We start from the raw sequence: 18,108 nt of genomic DNA on the forward strand, positions 1-18,108 counted from the left end.
CTCTACTAAGAATTAAAAAGGAATTGATGATAAAATTGAAATGGAAGGTGATCCAGATATTTAATAAAGAGGTTAGAAAAATTATAAGTAAGTAATGTAAGTGAATGAACATGAAAAAATGTATTAGCATGAAAAATAGCACAGTAAATTTTATTTAATTATTTATTTATTTTGGGAGGTCTTTTTTTTTTTTTTTTTTTTGGGGGGGGGTTTTCTCTGGTACCGGGAACCGAACTCACGACCTTGCGCTTGCCAGGCAGGCGCTTTTGCTGCTGAGCTAAATCCCCAGCCCCTGGGAGGTCTTTTTGAGACAGGGTCTCACTGTGCAGTTCAGGCTGGCCATGAGCTCCCTTTGTAGCCCAGGCTGGTCTTGAACTCACAACAGTCCTCCTGTTTCAGCCTCCTGAGTGCTGGGATTAGTGGCATGCACCACCATGCTCAGCAGAGTAAATTTTAAACAGACTACTTTGATAATATATGTAGTACATTTTACATATACTCTACATATGTGTTTTGTATAATTTTATCGTGAGTTTTGTATAATTTTATCATGAGCAGTTTCATGTTACCACCACTCCAATAAAGATACAGAATGATAAATTAAAATTTTTTTAAAAAGATATTTTAAGGGGCTGGGGATTTAGCTCAGCGTCACAGCACCTGCCTGGCAAGTGCAAGGTCATGACTTCGATCCCCAGTACCGGAAAGAAAAAAAAAAAGGTATTTTAAATTTTAAATAAATGTTAAATAATATTTCCAGGGTCATTTCCTATAGCATAGGAAGAAACATAATTTAGGGACAAGCAGTTACTGAGGAGAGTAAAGGAACTGCGTTCTCATTTCCTCCTTACAGACTCCCGATGGGAAAGGGCCACTGAGGTGACTATGGCTCGGCAGAAGCAGCTAGAGGAGTCTGCAAGCCATCTGGCCGGCTTCCAGGCAGCAGAATCCCAGCTCCGGCCCTGGCTGATGGAGAAGGAGCTGATGATGGGCGTGCTGGGGCCCCTGTCTATTGATCCCAATATGTTGAATGCACAAAAGCAGCAGGTCCAGGTGAGGTCATATCTTTTTTATTTTTGAGACAAGGTCTCGCTGTGTGGTTCTGCTGGCCTTGAGTTTACTACATAGCCCAGGCTGGCCACAAACTCATAGCAGTCCTTCTGCCTCAGCCTCCCAAGTGCTGGGATTACAGGCATGTGCCACATGGCCAGCCATATCTTATTTTTGTATAGTATAAATGCTGAGGACTTTCCATAGATTATCTCATTTAATCTTCTTTTTTTTCTCTCTCTCTCTCTGTCGTACTGGGATTGAATGCAGGGGCTCATTCATGCCAGGGAGGTGCTCTACCACTGAGCTATACCCTCACCTCTCTCATTTAATCTTTATGACAGCCAAGATAAGTACTTTACTGTCCTTATTTTACAGATGATGGAGCTGAGGTTTGAACTTTTTTTTCCCCCCAGTCTTTTTGAGATAAGATTTCACTATACAGTTCAGGCTGACCTTGAATTCACTTTGTAGCCCAGGCTGGCCTAGAACTCACAGCAATCCTCCTGCCTCAGCCTCCTGAGTGCTGGATGAACAACTTTTTAAAACTTTCCTAAGTTTATACAGTTAGTGAGTGGTACAGTAGGGTTCAAATGCAAGTGCTGTGGCACCACCAGTCTGTCATAAAATAGTCATTTCTTTGATTAGAGCAGAAGAGGATAGAAAATAAATATAAAAGCATAGTCCTTATTTTTAAATAGCTCTTTATCTAATTGTGTTATACTGTAATGTACAGATCATATGTGCTGTTGGAATTCCAATAAATAAACTAAGAAATAGAGGCACTGAGAGTTGAAATGGCAAACCTAGCCAGTAATACAGCTGGCTGAGGGACCCAATGTTCCCGACTTTGAATTCAGAAGCGTGGTGTTGCATAGCAAAGCTGATGAATGCCATCCTGGTTTCCTAGCCCACACTGACCTTCGTAACTGATATTACAACAAAATAGGACAAATAAGAAAAATAAATAGATCCAGTCAACAATCTTTTCAAAATAAATTTTTAGTAAATAGTTGTTAAAAGTAATAGTGCCTCAGCCAGGTGTAGTAGCACACCTATAATCCCAGTACTTAGGAGGCTGAGGTAGGAGGATCATGAGTTCAGGGCCAGCCTGAGCTACATAGCGAGACCCTGTCTCAAGGAAAGAAAAAAACAAAACAAAAAAAGGTAATACAGCCTCAGACTAGTAGTCTGGTCCTTGGAGTTTTTTGGCTTATTTTCAGAAGGGGTTGGCACAATCCAAAATTAGTTTTTGCTTTTGACACTGGTTTTAGATCTGTTTTTTCTTATAAACATGTTGGTGTTGTTTCTGTTACAGTTTATGCTGAAGGAATTTGAAGCGCGCAGGCAACAGCATGAGCAGCTGAATGAGGCGGCTCGGGGCATTCTCACAGGCCCGGGAGATGTTTCTCCATCCACCAGCCAAGTACAGAAAGAACTCCAGAGCATCAATCAGAAGTGGGTTGAACTAACTAACAAATTGAATTCCCGTTCCAGCCAAATTGACCAAGCTATTGTCAAAAGCACGCAATACCAAGAATTGCTCCAGGACTTATCTGAGAAGGTGAAAGCAGTTGGGCTGCGTCTAAGCAGCCAGTCAGCCATCAGCACCCAGCCTGAAGCTGTAAAGCAGCAATTGGAGGAGACCAGTGAGATTCGATCTGACTTGGAGCAACTTCACAGTGAGATTAAGGAGGCCCAGACACTGTGCAATGACCTCTCAATGCTTATTGGTGAGCAGTACCTCAAAGATGAGCTCAAGAAGCGTTTAGAGACGGTCACCCTGCCACTCCAAGGCCTAGAAGATCTTGCAGGTGAGTTGGAATGAGGAGCACACTTCTGTCATTATCAGTGGCAAGAAGAAACTGAGTGGCTTAATAGTGGTCTCAGGAATGTAGGATGACCCTTAAGTAGCTTTTAGACTCAGATTTGTGTTACCAAGGCCAGGTGTGGTGGTCCATGCCTGTAATCCTGGCACTCAGGAGGCTGAGGAAGGAGGATCTCCTCGAGTTCAAGGCCAGCCTGGGCTCCATAAGTGAGTTTAAGGCCAGCCTCCACTGCATGGCAAGACCATGTCTCAGCAGAACAAAACAAAAAGAGAATTGTGTCACCCAGACCCTGCTTCCAGCGGCAGAACTGCTGTTGTTGGTACACACTGAGCGGTAGAGCCATGTGGGGCTGTACGTAGGACAGTCCTAGAGGTACAAGCTCTAATTCAAGGCCAGTCATCAGGTAGACACATGCCTATAGATATACTCATAGATAGAGTTAAGCACACATTCACCAACAAAACCTTTTCTTTATATCAGTTTACACTGGCTTAGAAGTACACAAGTCACCTTGGAAGGTTGATATGGGGATTGAATAAGATACTTGTGTGAAGGGGCCTAGTTACATGCCTCTTTATGGTAGATTCTCATATACTCTCCACAAACATTTCTATCGCCATGCTCAGGCTTGATTAATTTCAGTTTCTTTTTTTTTTTTTTTTTTTTTAGCTGATCGCATGAACAGACTCCAGGCAGCCCTTGCCAGTACCCAGCAGTTTCAGCAAATGTTTGATGAGCTGAGGAGTTGGTTGGATGACAAACAAAGCCAGCAAGCAAAAAACTGCCCAATTTCTGCAAAATTAGAGCAGATACAGTCTCAGTTACAGGAGAATGAAGAGTTTCAAAAGAGCCTTAATCAACACAGTGGTTCTTATGAGGTGATTGTAGCTGAGGGAGAGTCTCTGCTGCTCTCTGTTCCTCCTGGAGAAGAGAAAAGGACTTTACAAAACCAGATGGTTGAACTCAAAAGTCATTGGGAAGAACTTAGTAAAAAAACTGCTGATAGACAAACCAGACTCAAGGACTGCATGCAGAAAGCTCAGAAGTATCAGTGGCATGTGGAAGACCTTGTGCCATGGATAGAAGATTGTAAGGCCAAGTTATCAGAGTTGCAAGTCACTCTGGACCCAGTGCAACTCGAGTCTGGTCTCCTGAGGTCAAAGGCTATGCTCAGTGAGGTGGAGAAGCGCCGCTCCTTGCTGGAAATACTGAATAGTGCTGCTGACATTCTCATCAATTCTTCAGAAACAGATGAGGATGATATTCGGGACGAGAAGGCTGGGATCAACCAGAACATGGATGTCATTACACTAGAGCTACAGGCCAAAACAGGGTTGCTTGAAGAAATGAGTCAGAGGCTCAAAGAGTTCCAAGAAAGCTTTAAGAATATTGAAAAGAAGGTGGAAGGAGCCAAACATCAACTTGAAATCTTTGATGCTCTGGGCTCTCAAGCCTGTAGCAACAAGAATCTGGAGAAGCTGAGGGCTCAACAGGAAGTGCTGCAGGCCCTGGAACCTCAGGTAGACTATCTGAGGAACTTCACTCAGGGGCTGGTAGAAGATGCGCCAGATGGATCTGATGCTTCCCAACTTCTGCATCAAGCTGAGGTTGCCCAGCAAGAGTTCCTAGAAGTGAAGCAAAGAGTGAATAGTGGTTGCGTGACAATGGAAAACAAGTTGGAGGGCATTGGCCAGTTTCACTGCCGAGTCCGGGAGATGTTTTCTCAATTGGCAGACCTGGACGATGAGCTGGATGGCATGGGTGCTATTGGCAGAGACACAGATAGCCTCCAGTCCCAAATTGAGGATGTATGGCTGTTTCTTAACAAAATCCAAGCCCTCAGGTTTGACATAGAGGCCTCTGAAGCAGAGTGCCAACAAATGCTGGAAGAAGAGGGGACTCTGGACTTGCTGGGTCTGAAGAGGGAGCTAGAAGCTCTGAACAAACAGTGCAGTAAACTGACAGAGAGGGGAAAAGCTCGCCAGGAACAGCTAGAGCTGACATTGGGCCGTGTAGAGGACTTCTACAGGAAATTGAAAGCACTGAATGATGCGACCACTGCAGCAGAGGAAGGAGATGCCCTCCAGTGGGTAGTGGGGACGGAAGTGGATGTCATCAACCAACAATTAGCAGATTTTAAAGTAAGTCTCACCCTTGTTTAAGTCTTTCTATCTCATGTGTATTTCTCTGCCATTACTTTATATACTAGTTGAGCATACATTTTCACTTCTGTCCCTGGTCTCCTTATTCTCCTAAACCACCAAAGCATGCTATTAGAAAACTAAGCAATTTCTTGGACTTCTGAGCAGACCAATTTGATCAGTTTTTGGTTGTAGTTTATTTCTTAATTGAACATACAAAGAGACACGCCTAAGCCTTATCTCTTATGCAGAGGTTCTCCTTTTATGATTTCTTGAAATTGCAGATTAGCTGGTTTGGTAACTGCAGTGAAGATATCTTCAGGTGCTTGTTTTTCAGAATGAGCTATGAGAAGCCATAAGGGTGGGCATGGGCTTATCTTTTACAGTGTTAATTTTAACAGTGTTAATTTTTTACAGTGTTAATATTTCAGGGGAGAATTATTGATGTAAAATGGAATAAAACTTACAAAATTCTCATGAATTATTAAATGAAACATACTTCAAATAAATGCCCCACTGTCAACAAGCAGCTGGGTGTGGTATCCCGTGCTTGTAATCCCAACACTCAAGAGGCTGAGGCCAAAGAATTGTTGTGGGTTTGAGGCCAGCCTAGGCTACATAGTGAGTTCAGGGCCAGCCTGCACTATATAGTGAAACCCTGTCTCAAAAAAAGAGAGAATATACCCCAGACACTTCAAAAGTTCTTTGCATGTAAGAGTTTGAGAAGTACTGTCTTAATTGCTAAAATATTTTAGTTCTTCACCTATGTCAGAATTTCCAGTGCTGCAGTTTTCTGAGTCTCAATTACTGATGACTGGAACCCAAAGTATAAATTTGTTAGTCAGACACTTTTGTTTTGGGTCTTGGCTCTCGCTATGTAAGCCCTTTTCCCAAAAGCTTCCTTTGTTGTAAATATCTAAAATTGCCAGCCTCTGCCACTGTGCCCTTCAGAGTACATGGAAGAGATTGGGAAAAGATACTTTGAGCACTTTTATTTCTATTACTGGTGTTAATAATTCCTACTTTACAGAGCTAATGCTCCTGCCATTGGAGTAAAATTTGTTCTCTCAAAGCTGCTGTTTATCCAGATTATGTTAGAAGCATGGATGCAAGCTGGGTATGTAGTATATGCCTGTAATCCCAGCATTCTGAGCTGAGGCAGAAGGACTGTGCGTTCACGCCCAGCCTGGGAAAGTTAGTGACTTCGTGAGACCCTATCTCAAAATTTAAAAATTTTAAAAGGGGCTGAGGATGTAGCTCAGTGCAGAGGCCTTGTGTTCAAAACCCAGTAACAATAGATGGACAGAAAGATAAATGATGAAAGATAGATGGGTGGGTGAGTAGGTAGACAGACAGACAGAGACAGACAGACAAAAGCGTGGATGGAAAAGAGAGTACTGACACCAGATTAGAGCTACATGGTCCCTAGAAATGGCATGACAGGTAACATGGTAGACATAATCCAGCTGCAGAGAGATGTCTGTTTCAGAAGGGCCTTTCTAGGAGCTTAAGGAACATTCAGCATTAAAGTAGGATGTTGACTGAAGGCCCCCTTACCACATTTGAAGGTAGTATAGTTCGAAGCAACAGAAATTATTATGTTTGGGTTTCCTTTCTTTCCTTTCTGCAATGCCATCCATCCATCCATCTGCCTGAGACAAGGTCTTGCTAAATTGCCAAGACTGCACTTATTTTGCAATCATCCTGCTTCAGCCTCGCAGAGTGCTGCGATTACAGGCATGTATTACCATGTGCAGTTATATCTGGGTTTCTTCAGGCATCAAAATACAGCAAGAGTAGATGGAGAAAATTCAAGCCTATGAGCAGTTGTATGTTCCTTTGTGAAACACCGATGCCTCCTTATTCTAAAAGCAGGATGGCCTTCCCTGAGTCAGCCTTTACTTGTTTTTTCCTTTTCTGTTGTCAGCTCCTTGACAGCAGAGACTCTATTCTGTAAGTATGTATCCGTTGTCCAACTCTCCTGGATCTATGTTACTTAAAATTTTAACTTAAAGCTAAGTGAATGTCTTAGAAAATTAAAATTTATCATTGTAAGCTGCAAAACAGTCTTGTATAACCAAATTCTAGTTTATGTAGGAATTATTTTAAATTTTATTTGCCTACTTTTCTCAATGCTGTATTGTACATACCATTGTTTGTCTTTTTCTGAGTGCAGGTTAATATTAAAAAGATCTTACTGTTCTTTACTGTGGTGATATTTTCAAAGATATTGGAGACATTTGGGACTGCTGTGTTGTAAATGTTTTATATCGCTGTGCAGTTTGAATGCTATATTGGAATGCTTACGGCCTGACCAGTGTGCTGCTGGGTGGATTGCTATGTATAGCTGTGTAGGAGGGAGGTCATTTCTGAGTTTTTCCCCCACAACCACCATATTATCAAGTATTACAGTTGCTTCTGTGCCTGCAAGTTCAATCAACCACAGACTGGTAATATTTAAGGGGGAAAGACAATGAAAAAGAATACAAATTTGAAAACAATATAGTATACTAACTGTTCACATGACATTCACATTATATTCGGTATCACAAATAATACAGACATGATTTAAAGTATATGGGGAGATGTAAATACCATGCCATTTTATACAAAGGATCTAAATATGTATGGGTTCTAAATATAGGGGAACCAATACCCTATGGATATAGAACAGTTAACTCTTGCCTCTCCCTTCTAATCTTCAGTGACCTAGAAAATGAAGTTAAACAAGGCTGTTAAAATTGCTTTCACTATTAGCTAGAATGTAAGGAAGAGCCCACAGTTAGGCATATACAGTGCTTGGATTTGATAACAAGTCATCTTTTCCTTGGTTTTTAGAAGTATTTTGAATTTTGATGTTGCTGGGCAATTTTAAGAAATTACTGGACATTACTTTTTGTGTCCCAACACATGTTGCCTTGTAGTGCTGAGTTCAGTAGCAACTTAGTTCCTTGTTACAGTCAACTCATTTCATTGGTTTCTAAGAATAAGCCCCCAACATCAGATATTACGAATATGAAGCGTGGGAGGAGACAGTCAGCTGGACACTGGCAGGGTGTGTTCATCTACAGTGCACTGGTGTTGGCAAGGCAAGCCTGAATCCAGAGTGGGAAGGTAGGAAGGCGTGGAGTGCCCAGTTACAATCACTGTTAAGTCAGTGTGTAGTTTCTATGAAATGATCATTCTCCCCTCAAGTTGGGTATGCACAGCAGAAAGAAGCCCTGTCCCATCAGTATACCTTGTAAGGAAGTCAGAAGCTTTAGGGCGTTTTGCCTCCTCCTAGCAAAGGTCCCTGGGTAAGCTGGGAGGAGCATACTCCTGGCTGAGCTCATGCTGAGCTCATGGGAAATGAAAACAATGAGAGAGGAAAAACTCCTCTTGTCAGTTCCACAGCCTCTGATAGGCTACAGAGAGGGAAAGTCTTTTTGGACCCATTTTAAGGACTGAATCATTTTCATGATAAGAGTTTTGCATTGCTGGGTTAATGTGCTTGTAGTCCAGCCATAGACTTAACTCATAAATTATGACCCTGCCTTCAGATTCAAATTACTTTTAATAAGAAAAAAAAAGACTAATGAAGATAAATAGTTCAAACAGCACTAATTTTAAGTTTTTAACCCTTTTCTTTCATTAATAAGCTGTCAACAAATCATATGTGTAAGAAGAGGATATGAATCTGGGACCAAACCACAGGCTCTGATTGACCTGGCTAACTCCACTGGGAGTAGTTGTAGCAGATGGATCAGTCAAGTCTGTGGTGAGCTCCAGGCTTTGTGGGACTGTACAATAGTGCTAAAAAATCCATGCCACCACAGTTAGTCTGTGGGAAAAATTATTTCTTCCTTAAAAGAACATGGAGCAATTGAAAGCCGTTATTCCTAGGAAAGGTTTTCTTTCCCTCAGTTACCTCTGAACATAGACTCGGGTCAGCCAGTGAGGACCTATCAGATGGGAACGGAAGAGGGTCCTTTCTACTGTGAGCAGGCAAAGACCCCAGCCTTCCTGAGTTAGGACCTTTAGCTGTCTTTTGCAAATAGAGAGGAAGAAACCTTTCCAGAAATCGTAATGAGAGTATTGAGGATGTTTTTAGAAAACTGGAAGGAAAGGCCTGACTGGCCTCTTCGGGAAATTCCGTTTTCCTGAACAAGAGAGTCTTAGATTATTGAGGAAAAGGAATTATATGTGCCTCACAGGAGACTTAGGAGAAAGGAGGAACCTCTTTTTTTTTTTTTTTTTAAGGAAGAATCTTTTTATTGCTGAAACTTAAGATTTCCCCCAGTGTGACCTTCCTGCGAAGAGTAGACGTAAAAATCTGTTAAGTCCAATGCTAACAAGAAGCTTTCCTCATTTTGAAATTCCCTGTGGGGATTTTACTTGTCAAGAATCGACATTATGAGTCTTAACTTGGTCCCTTCCTTGAATGCCTGCTCTGCCATAAGAACCATGCTGATCTTTCAGGCAGAAAGCACACGGTGGTTTTGACATCGTGCTGACAAGCAGCATCAAGAAACTTGGGTGCACCTTCAGTCTCTCTGTGTTCACGAGTATGATACAGACCAGGCTTCATACTTCACAGTCTACCTCTCAATGATAAGAAAGCACAGCAGGGAACACAGAAACCTCTTTAGGCTCTGTGCATGTCTCAAGTCGTTCACTTCACATAATGGTATATCTGAAGCATCCACACTAAACTTTTCTTTGGCTGAGCTGGTGGACTTTTGGCATGGCAACAGGCTTCCTTCCCTATAGCAATTTTTAGTCAGATTGATCAGAGCTCAGGATCAGGTACTCAGTACATTTGCAGCTTCTGTCTGGGAGAACTACATATCCTTCTATGAAACCAGAACAAGGAAGTCTTTTATTTAAACCCCTTTATTCAATTTTTGTCTCATGGTAGGCAAACTTAGGCTACCCCATCAGTACATGAGAAAACCTTTGGAAGACAGGGCCCAGCATGGAGCTGAAAGACTCCCAATTTGCACATAAATGCCCTTTCCTTCCTTTCAAATGATTACAAAAGCAATATCAGCCCATCTGCACTTTTGCCAGTTACCATACCCTGAGATGAGAGTGAGAGGACAAAGCAAATTAGATCAGTGTTATCAACCTGCCCTGGGAGAGAAGGGAAATCAAACTTGGAGTTTTAGGCATCCCCAGTTTTACAGCAGCCAAGATAAGGAGGCATACTTGTGCTGACCCTTGACCTATCCTGTTTTGTTTCTTTCTTAAACAGGGCACTGCCAATAAATGTAGGATCCAAAGAAGTAAAGAATATATCCTAGAACTGAATTTCTCAACTTTAGTACTATTGACATTTGGGCTGGGTTGTTTTTTGTTATAGTGATCTGTCTTTTGCATTGTAAGTAGGATATTTAACAGCATCTCTGACCTGTAACTACTGGAAATAGCTTCAAAAATATCTCCAGACATTGCCAAATGTCCCCTGAAAGGCAGAATCACCCTCCTGAGAACCACTGCCCTAGAAGGAAGTTGCCACCAAAGTGTCAGTGTGATTCAGCTGAGTACTATGAGATTAAGCTGAATATTTGTGTAGCAAACAGCCTCCTAATAACCTGATTATGACTATGCAGTAGCAACAGTCGTCTCTAAATCAGCCTTGCTTTAGGCCAGCTCCTGGATTCTTCATTGTAACTGGTGTTAAACTGTGTCTAGAGGCTAGGGATATAGCTCAGCGGCACAAGCACCTGCCTGGCAAGCGCAAGGTCCTGAGTTCAATTCCCGGTACCAAAAAAAAATCTGTGTCTAGTTTCCAATCTCCTAGTCACTTTCCCTGGCATGTGAAATTTGCCTACAGTTGTTGATGAAGGTGTTTGGCTAATGATACATTTCTGAAGAGAAGAGGAACTTCCTCTGTGGAAATACTTCAAGGAGCTTCCTTGTTCTGTGCCTTTAAGTGGAGACCACAGTATGTCAGTTGTTTTCTGCAGCCAACCTAGAGTGTGGCTGCTGATATTTATAACCCTTATGTGACCACCCCCCCCACAAAGAATTCCAATGCTGTGTAATAATCCTCTCCACCCCCACTCTACCAACTGGATGGGGAGAAAGCAAAGGAGCCTTTGAGGCCTTTAAGTTTGTTTCATACTGAACCTTTTCCAACTCTCCTTTAAAGCATTGCCACTTCATATTTTAAATATAAGCATCACAAGCAAAATCCCAGGCTTGCAGCCGTTATGTCATTTTAAAGAGGTCTCATGCCTCAGTGAAGAGGTAGTAAAACAAAATGGAAAGTCCTGAAGAAAGCAGTGATAGATTTCACAAAAATCTGTCTGGAAATTTTGATAGCAAAGAGAGGTTTTAAAGCAATAAGCAAATGTATCTTCAACCAAAGAAAAGGACTAAGGAGTTTGATTTGAGTTTACTGAGATTCTTCACATACAGTATCACCAGCTAGCATTCAGAACTAAAATTCATCATTTGATTTTGTATAAGAAGGAAGAAAAATCTGTTTCCAGGAAAACTAGAATGTACCATATATAGTATTTATATTTATTATTGAACATTTGATTAGTGAATATGGTTGAGATCAGCACAGATTTGTAGAACTGTACTGCTGCTTGTTGTGTCTTCAAGTGTATGATAAATGGTCTCAACCTGGCCCTGGAGCTATGGAAAAATATTCTGAAGCTGAAGCTACATGCCTGTAGTCCCAACTGCTCGGGAGGCGGAGGTAGGAAGATTGCTTGAGCTCAGAAGTTTGAGACTAATTTGGACAACACAGTGAAACTTCATCACACAAAGAAGAAAAACATCCTGGGCTTGCTTGCTTGCTTGCTTGCTTGCTTGCTTGCTTGCTTCTTCCTTTCTTTCTCTCTTTATGTACTAGGGGTTGTATCTAGGGCCTTGTACATGCCAGGCAGGAAATCTGCCACTTACCTACAGCCTCATCCCCCTTATTAATTTCTGTTTTGAGACAAGGTCTTGCTGATTTGCCCGGACTGGCCTTGACCTTGTGATCCTCCTACCTCAGCCTTCCACGTAGCTAGGATTTATAAATGGGTGCTGCTGTGCCTGGATTATCTTGGGCCCTTTCGGAGTAGCTGACTAGTGCCTGAGCTGTAATCCTTGAACCTCTACGAAGTGTGCTGAGTCGATGAGTCACTCAGAAAGGCCCTTGATTGTTACAGCTGGCTACTCTACCAGGGAAAAAATGAGCCCCACAGGCAATGGAGTCAGGTCAATGCCCCAAAGCATCACTGTCCCAAACAACTTTCTCCTGACAAAAGGATTCTTCCCAAGTCTCAGCTGTCCTAGTTGGAAAAATGTAGCTATGAGGAGAATGTACTTTCTCCCCACCTTCCTTAAGACTTTGCTACAGTGTTGTTTTTTCAGATATCAGTCTCTGCTATTGGCTGTGCAAGATTAATAGGGCACATTTATTCCCATGCCCTCACAGGCTATTTTCCAGCCAACTAGTACTATTTCAAATATATTCTGGTCTATTTCTTCAGAAGTTTGGGGGTCCAAGGAATGAGAGCAAGTGCTACATGGTGATGCTTTGTGAATCTTTTTGTGCAGATTAAAAGAAAAGGGCTCCATAGCCCTTCTAGCGCGTCCAAATTGAGTCCAAACTGTGCACCAGTGCTTGGGTGGGTACTGGGGTCTCAGGTGATCTCTAGTTAACAATGGAGAATACCGCAAGGAATTGCAGTAGTGGTAAAGTAGTGCCAAGTCTAGCTGGAAAAACCTGAATCTGTGTGATCTCTAATGCCCCCTCTGTAAATCTGACATTTAAAAGCCCAACTTGCAGATGAGAAAACTGAGTTGAAGAGGGAAAAACAATTTGTTCAAGTCACAGAGGAAGTAAACATTCAAGTTGGGATTGTTCTACAGTTATTATACAAGCGAAGAAGCTACTTACTACTAGCTTTTAGTGCATGCTGCCAAACTCCCTGCAGTGTGTAAAATAGCCCCTCACAGTGAGACAGTTATCTAGCCCACTTGTGGAAAGATAGGGGATTTGGTTTTTGCCTTCCTCCAGTTTCCATGGCAAGGAAGAGTTAACTGATGAAACAGTTTCAGAATGCTGCCTAGTGAAACTTCTGTGGTTTTCCTCCCCTTTTTCAAAATTAGTTAAGAAATAATTGCTTTTGAGAATGACTTATACAGATTTAGTGGATAATGTCAGGATCTTAGAGAACTAATTTGAGTCAGTAGCTGAAGAATTCTCTCCATGCATGGCCAGTCCCCACCCCAGCCTGCCACAAGGTTCCTGCTGTGGAAATCAATCAGCTGTGTATCTCAAACTACTTCCTGTAGGGTGTGTTGTGGCATGGCATCAGCCCCTGCACCAGCTGAGAGTACTGATCTCAGTGTGACTTTATCAGACTCTGTCTCTTTTGAGCCTGGCTATCTGGAACAAAGAACCCTCTGTTAGGAAGGTAGAGAGCTGGTGTGATTGGATGGCCAGCATGTGCCGCATGGTTCCCACAGAAAAAGACATAAATTATTCTGTAGCCTTTTAGAACTTAGGTCTCCAACGTGGATATCCTGTATCCACTCTTTCTGGGAGTGCTTATCTTTCCCACTGATAATGCAGGATCCAATGAATTAAATAGTGACATCCTTCCGACCTGGTTTATTTCTGCACCCCCAGTCTTTTCCTTCTCCAGCCTTGAGCTACATATTTGACCTCTGCTATCTTTCCAATCTTGTTTCCTATATAGACCATTCACCATCCACTTACCCCACTCCTCCCTACATTTTATCTATTTGATTTCTACTCATCCGAAGGTATACCCAGTCCCATCTCTTTGCAAAGCTTTTCTGATTACCCCAGCCCACTATTTCTCCTGATCACCTAACTCACTTACTATGTGCAGTTCTTCAAATTGCCTAATTTTGGTACTCTCCAGTTATATGTATTTATCTGTTATCTTGATCCATTTTTGTGTGTGTGTTTTGCCTCTCAGAATAGATAGTACATTTGAAGACTAGTGAATATTTGACAGTTCTTGTTTGTTTGTTTCCTGCGCTGGGACCCAAACTGAGGTCCCTATGCGTGGTAGGCACCCACTCTACCACTGAGCTACTTCTCCAGGTGCAATATTTCACAGAGTAGATGAATGATCTTTATTTATCAAAAGGATCTTTTTTTTTTTTTTTTTTTTTGAGAGGGTCTTGCTGTGTAGTTCAGGATAGCTTTGAACTCAATACTTGTAGCCCAGGCTGGCCTCAAACTCGCAGCAATCCTCCTGCCTCAGCCTCCCAAGTTGTTGGCATTATGGGTGTGTGCCGCCATGCCTGGCAGGATCTTTATTTTTTGTAAGGATTCAAAATGCTATCTGCTTTGTAAGACTTGAGGTATATCGTTTTATGGTGAAGAGTAAGTCCCTGACTTACAAATGAGTTCTGTTCTGGGAGAATATTCCTACATCAGATTCATTTGTAATCTAACAGAGTCTTAAATAGGATACCTGTGAGTCTTACACAGTGCACCTGTGAAAGTTTGCAACTCGAATGTCCACAAATTGGGGACTTACTGTATGGTCTTCGCCAGGTTTCCTTACCTCCCTTCCCTCTAGACTCTTTCTTCTTCTCTAGTAGTTAGCATCTCATTTAGTAGTTGGCAGAGTCTCATTTTAATGTTGGCCCAAACAAAGCAAAACTAAGAAAGAAACCCAACACTTTGTATGTAACTGAAGAAAGCCAGATTCTGATAGAGTCTCTTGTAGTTACTTATCACTTTAGAGCCATAGTCATTTACTCAGTTAGTTGACACAGTTGACAGTTAACAAGATTCCTCATGCTTCATTCAGCCTGGTATAGGGAAACATATAAAGAATCCCAAGTTTAAGTCAGAAATACCCAACTCTGTTGGCCATTAGAGAAATGTAAATTGAAACAACATTGAAATACCATCTTCCAGGGGCCTGGGGATTTAGCTCAGCGGCACAGCACCTGCCTGGCAAGTGCAAGGTTGTGAGTTTGATTCCTGGTACTGGAAAAACAAACAAACAAAAAGAAATACCATCTTCCAGAAAGAATTGCTATCATCAAGAAATCAAATAACAAAGGCTGGCAAGACTGAAGGGAAAAAGGATCCCTTCTATGTTGCTGGAGGATATAAACTAGTACTACCCCTATGGAGATTCCTGAAAAAACTAAAAATAGAAATTCCATTTGACTCAGCTATTTCCCTTCGAGGTACCTGCCAGAAAGAGTTAAAATTATAATATTACAATAATACGTGCATACCCATGTTGATAGCAGCATAATTCATAATGACTAAATCTTGTAATGAATAAAGAAAATGTGATATTTGTACACAATGGAGTACTACTGTGCCATAAAAAAGGATAAACCTGAGGGATTCGAGACTATAATGTTAAATGAAATAAATCAGACACACAAGTTTAACTATCACATGGTTTCTCTTATATGAGAAACCCAAAATATAAGTAAAGAGCAAAATAAAAGAGAAGTAGTAGGGAGTTTTTTTTCAATTGGGAGGGGGAACATGATGGAAGGAAGAGAGATAAAAGGGAAAAGGAATGAAATAAAATAAAATAAAGAAAAAATAGAAATAGAGCTTTTGCAAATGGGAAGGGGACAAAAAATAATGAAGAGGTGTATGTACATGTATAAACTCTCACTATGAATGTAGTCATGGATTGCAAACATGAACAAAAAAAAAAAAATTAATTTTAAAAAGGAAATGCCCAGCTTTGAATCTTGGTACTATAATTTACAAGCTTTTTTGTATCCTGGTTACTTCAACTATAAAGTGTGAAAAATGATAAATAATACTGTTCTGATTTTTATGAATTAAATGAAGTTACATAGACAAAACAACTAGGCTTATATTAGATGCTCAATAAGTAATAGTATCCTTTTTCTAAAAAAGAAAAGTTTATCCAAACATAAAAACTAGAATATTACAACTTCTTTTTCTTTTGGTATTGAGAATTGAACACAATCTTCATGCTGAGCTACATCCCTCGGCCTTTATTTTATATGTATTCACTTATTTTTATTTTGAGACATGGGTCTTGAAAAGTTGCTCAGGCTAAATTTGAATTTGCCGTCCTCCTTCCTCAGCCCACCAGAGTGCTGGGATTGTAGGCATGCACCACCATGCCCAGCTATAAAATCTTTTTAATAAAAATAGTTATCTCCTATTGTGTTTAGGGATGATCATTCTTCAGAAGATTAGATCTAAGACCCAGCACTAGATTAGATTTGGTCTTTTTCTTCTTGGAAAAATGGAAATTATAAAGGTAAAACAAAATTAGTTTATGGCAGCAATGAAAAGTAGATTGAGCATTTTTTTTAAGGGAATAAATGTAGGGCTTGTTTCTGACTGTAGCAGTACATAGGCAGGTTTACGTCATGAATTCTTAACAAAACTTCAAATATATTTTGTATACACATGTATATATATCTACATGTGTTTATTTATTTATTCATTAATTTATGAAAGTATTCATTCCTATTAGAAGTCCAGAGACAGCAAATTTTTCTGAGACCAGTTTGACTTTGGCTTATGTGCCATACAAATCAAAATTATTTTCAAATCATTAACCAAAACTGACCAGAAGACATTGCCAGCTCTGTGACAACTCTGCCCCCCAGCCACTCAGTCACCCGTCAAATCAGCTTTAATGATCCAGGGTCCCTGGCCTAATTAGCTTTCCTTATAGACCATATTATCTTCCTCTCTTGCCATATAGTGGCAACTACCACATCTGCATCCTTAGGAGAGACACTACTTAATATTAATCAGTCTGTAATAAAACATTTGAGGTATAGGAGAAAAATATTAGCTCAGTTTCAGAGGCGGTCAGTTTACTCCCAGATAATTCATCCCTCTGCTAAATCTAGATTGAGATACTTTACAGAAAGCCTTTAAGTATTTAAGTTTCAGCAAATATGTGTTTATAATATTTAGTCATGTGTGTATATGAGTCAAGGAAAGAAGACAGTTCAAAAAAATTGAACTGACATGTCTTCTAATACTTGAAGAATCCATTGTGAGCCATTTGATATCTCTGTCACTTTGTTGTTCAATTTCCAAAGATGACCTCTGTTTTCAACATGAGTTTCTTTAAACTCAAACATAAGTTGTTTGTTTGTGATCAGTGTTAAGAACTGCTTTTTCTTTAGTAACAAAATGAGTCAGTTTTCAAAAACTGTGTATTACTTATGCTGCATGTTTCTGTATTTTGAGAGGGGAATCCTACAGCAAGATTCCTTAGACGTTCAGCCCAGGGATGTGTTTTATGCCAAGCTTCTTTGTGATGGTCATGCCCCCCTGCAAGCAGAAAGACTACTCTCATTTGATCTCAGGGAAAGTTCACTCCATCACTTTCACAGCAGAGCCTCCTGAACTTCCAGGCCAGGTCAGGGCCTTTGACCCCTGCTCTTACAGAACTGTTTGCTTTTCTTTAGAGTACTGTTATGCAATTGATAGGAAGTAAATGTCTCCATTATCAGAATGTAGGCTTCTCATTAGTTTTAACCTTAATACCTGGCATAGTTTGGGGCACCTAGTAGATCCCAATTAATATTTGTTAAGTAAATAAAAAAAATTAAGAATACAACCTTGTAGGCAGGAGTGGTGGTACATGCCTCTATCAGCCCTCAGGGATGCTGAAGCAGGAGGATGGCAAGTTTGAACCCAGCCTCATTTTCACTGTCTTATTTTAGACAAGTATATTTTATCACACCAAGTTTCATTTATCAGTTAAGGTTTGGGTTGTTTTTTTTTTTGTAATGAGACAAATGGCAGTTATATTTTCTTTGAAAACTTTCCACACTCACTCACCAGCTATACACACACACACACACACACACACACACACACACACGTTTCAGTTAACTAAATATTGATGTAATACGGTTTTCTGAATAAAGCATAAATTCTTTGGGTTGGCACCCTTGGTGAACTGGCCTTGAGCTTCTTACCATTCTGACCTCCCATCTTTTCCTTTCATACAAACTCACTTAAGCCATGCTGAATTAGAATTTGCTTCTTTAGGGACCTTGCTTTCCCTTTTTTTTCTCCAGAATTTTTACTTTTTTAAAAACTAAATATAGTTGGCAAATAAAATCACATATATCTAAGA

The 18,108-nt window shown here is 40.7% G+C and overlaps 1 protein-coding gene across 1 annotated transcript in view; it reads left to right on the top strand.

Annotated features, from left to right (window-relative positions):
• Macf1 (microtubule-actin crosslinking factor 1) overlaps positions 1 to 18,108 on the top strand; it is a gene marked incomplete in the record, with an annotated part of 341,157 nt that overhangs the window by 241,787 nt on the left and 81,262 nt on the right. Inside the window, 3 exon segments of the mRNA XM_013519481.1 lie at positions 854 to 1,053; positions 2,369 to 2,864; positions 3,549 to 5,020. Coding sequence (XP_013374935.1) covers positions 854 to 1,053; positions 2,369 to 2,864; positions 3,549 to 5,020 — 2,168 coding nt within the window.

This window comes from Chinchilla lanigera, unplaced genomic scaffold, assembly GCF_000276665.1.
Source record: "Chinchilla lanigera isolate Chin_1 unplaced genomic scaffold, ChiLan1.0 scaffold00051, whole genome shotgun sequence".
Classification (NCBI taxonomy): Eukaryota; Metazoa; Chordata; class Mammalia; order Rodentia; family Chinchillidae; genus Chinchilla; species Chinchilla lanigera.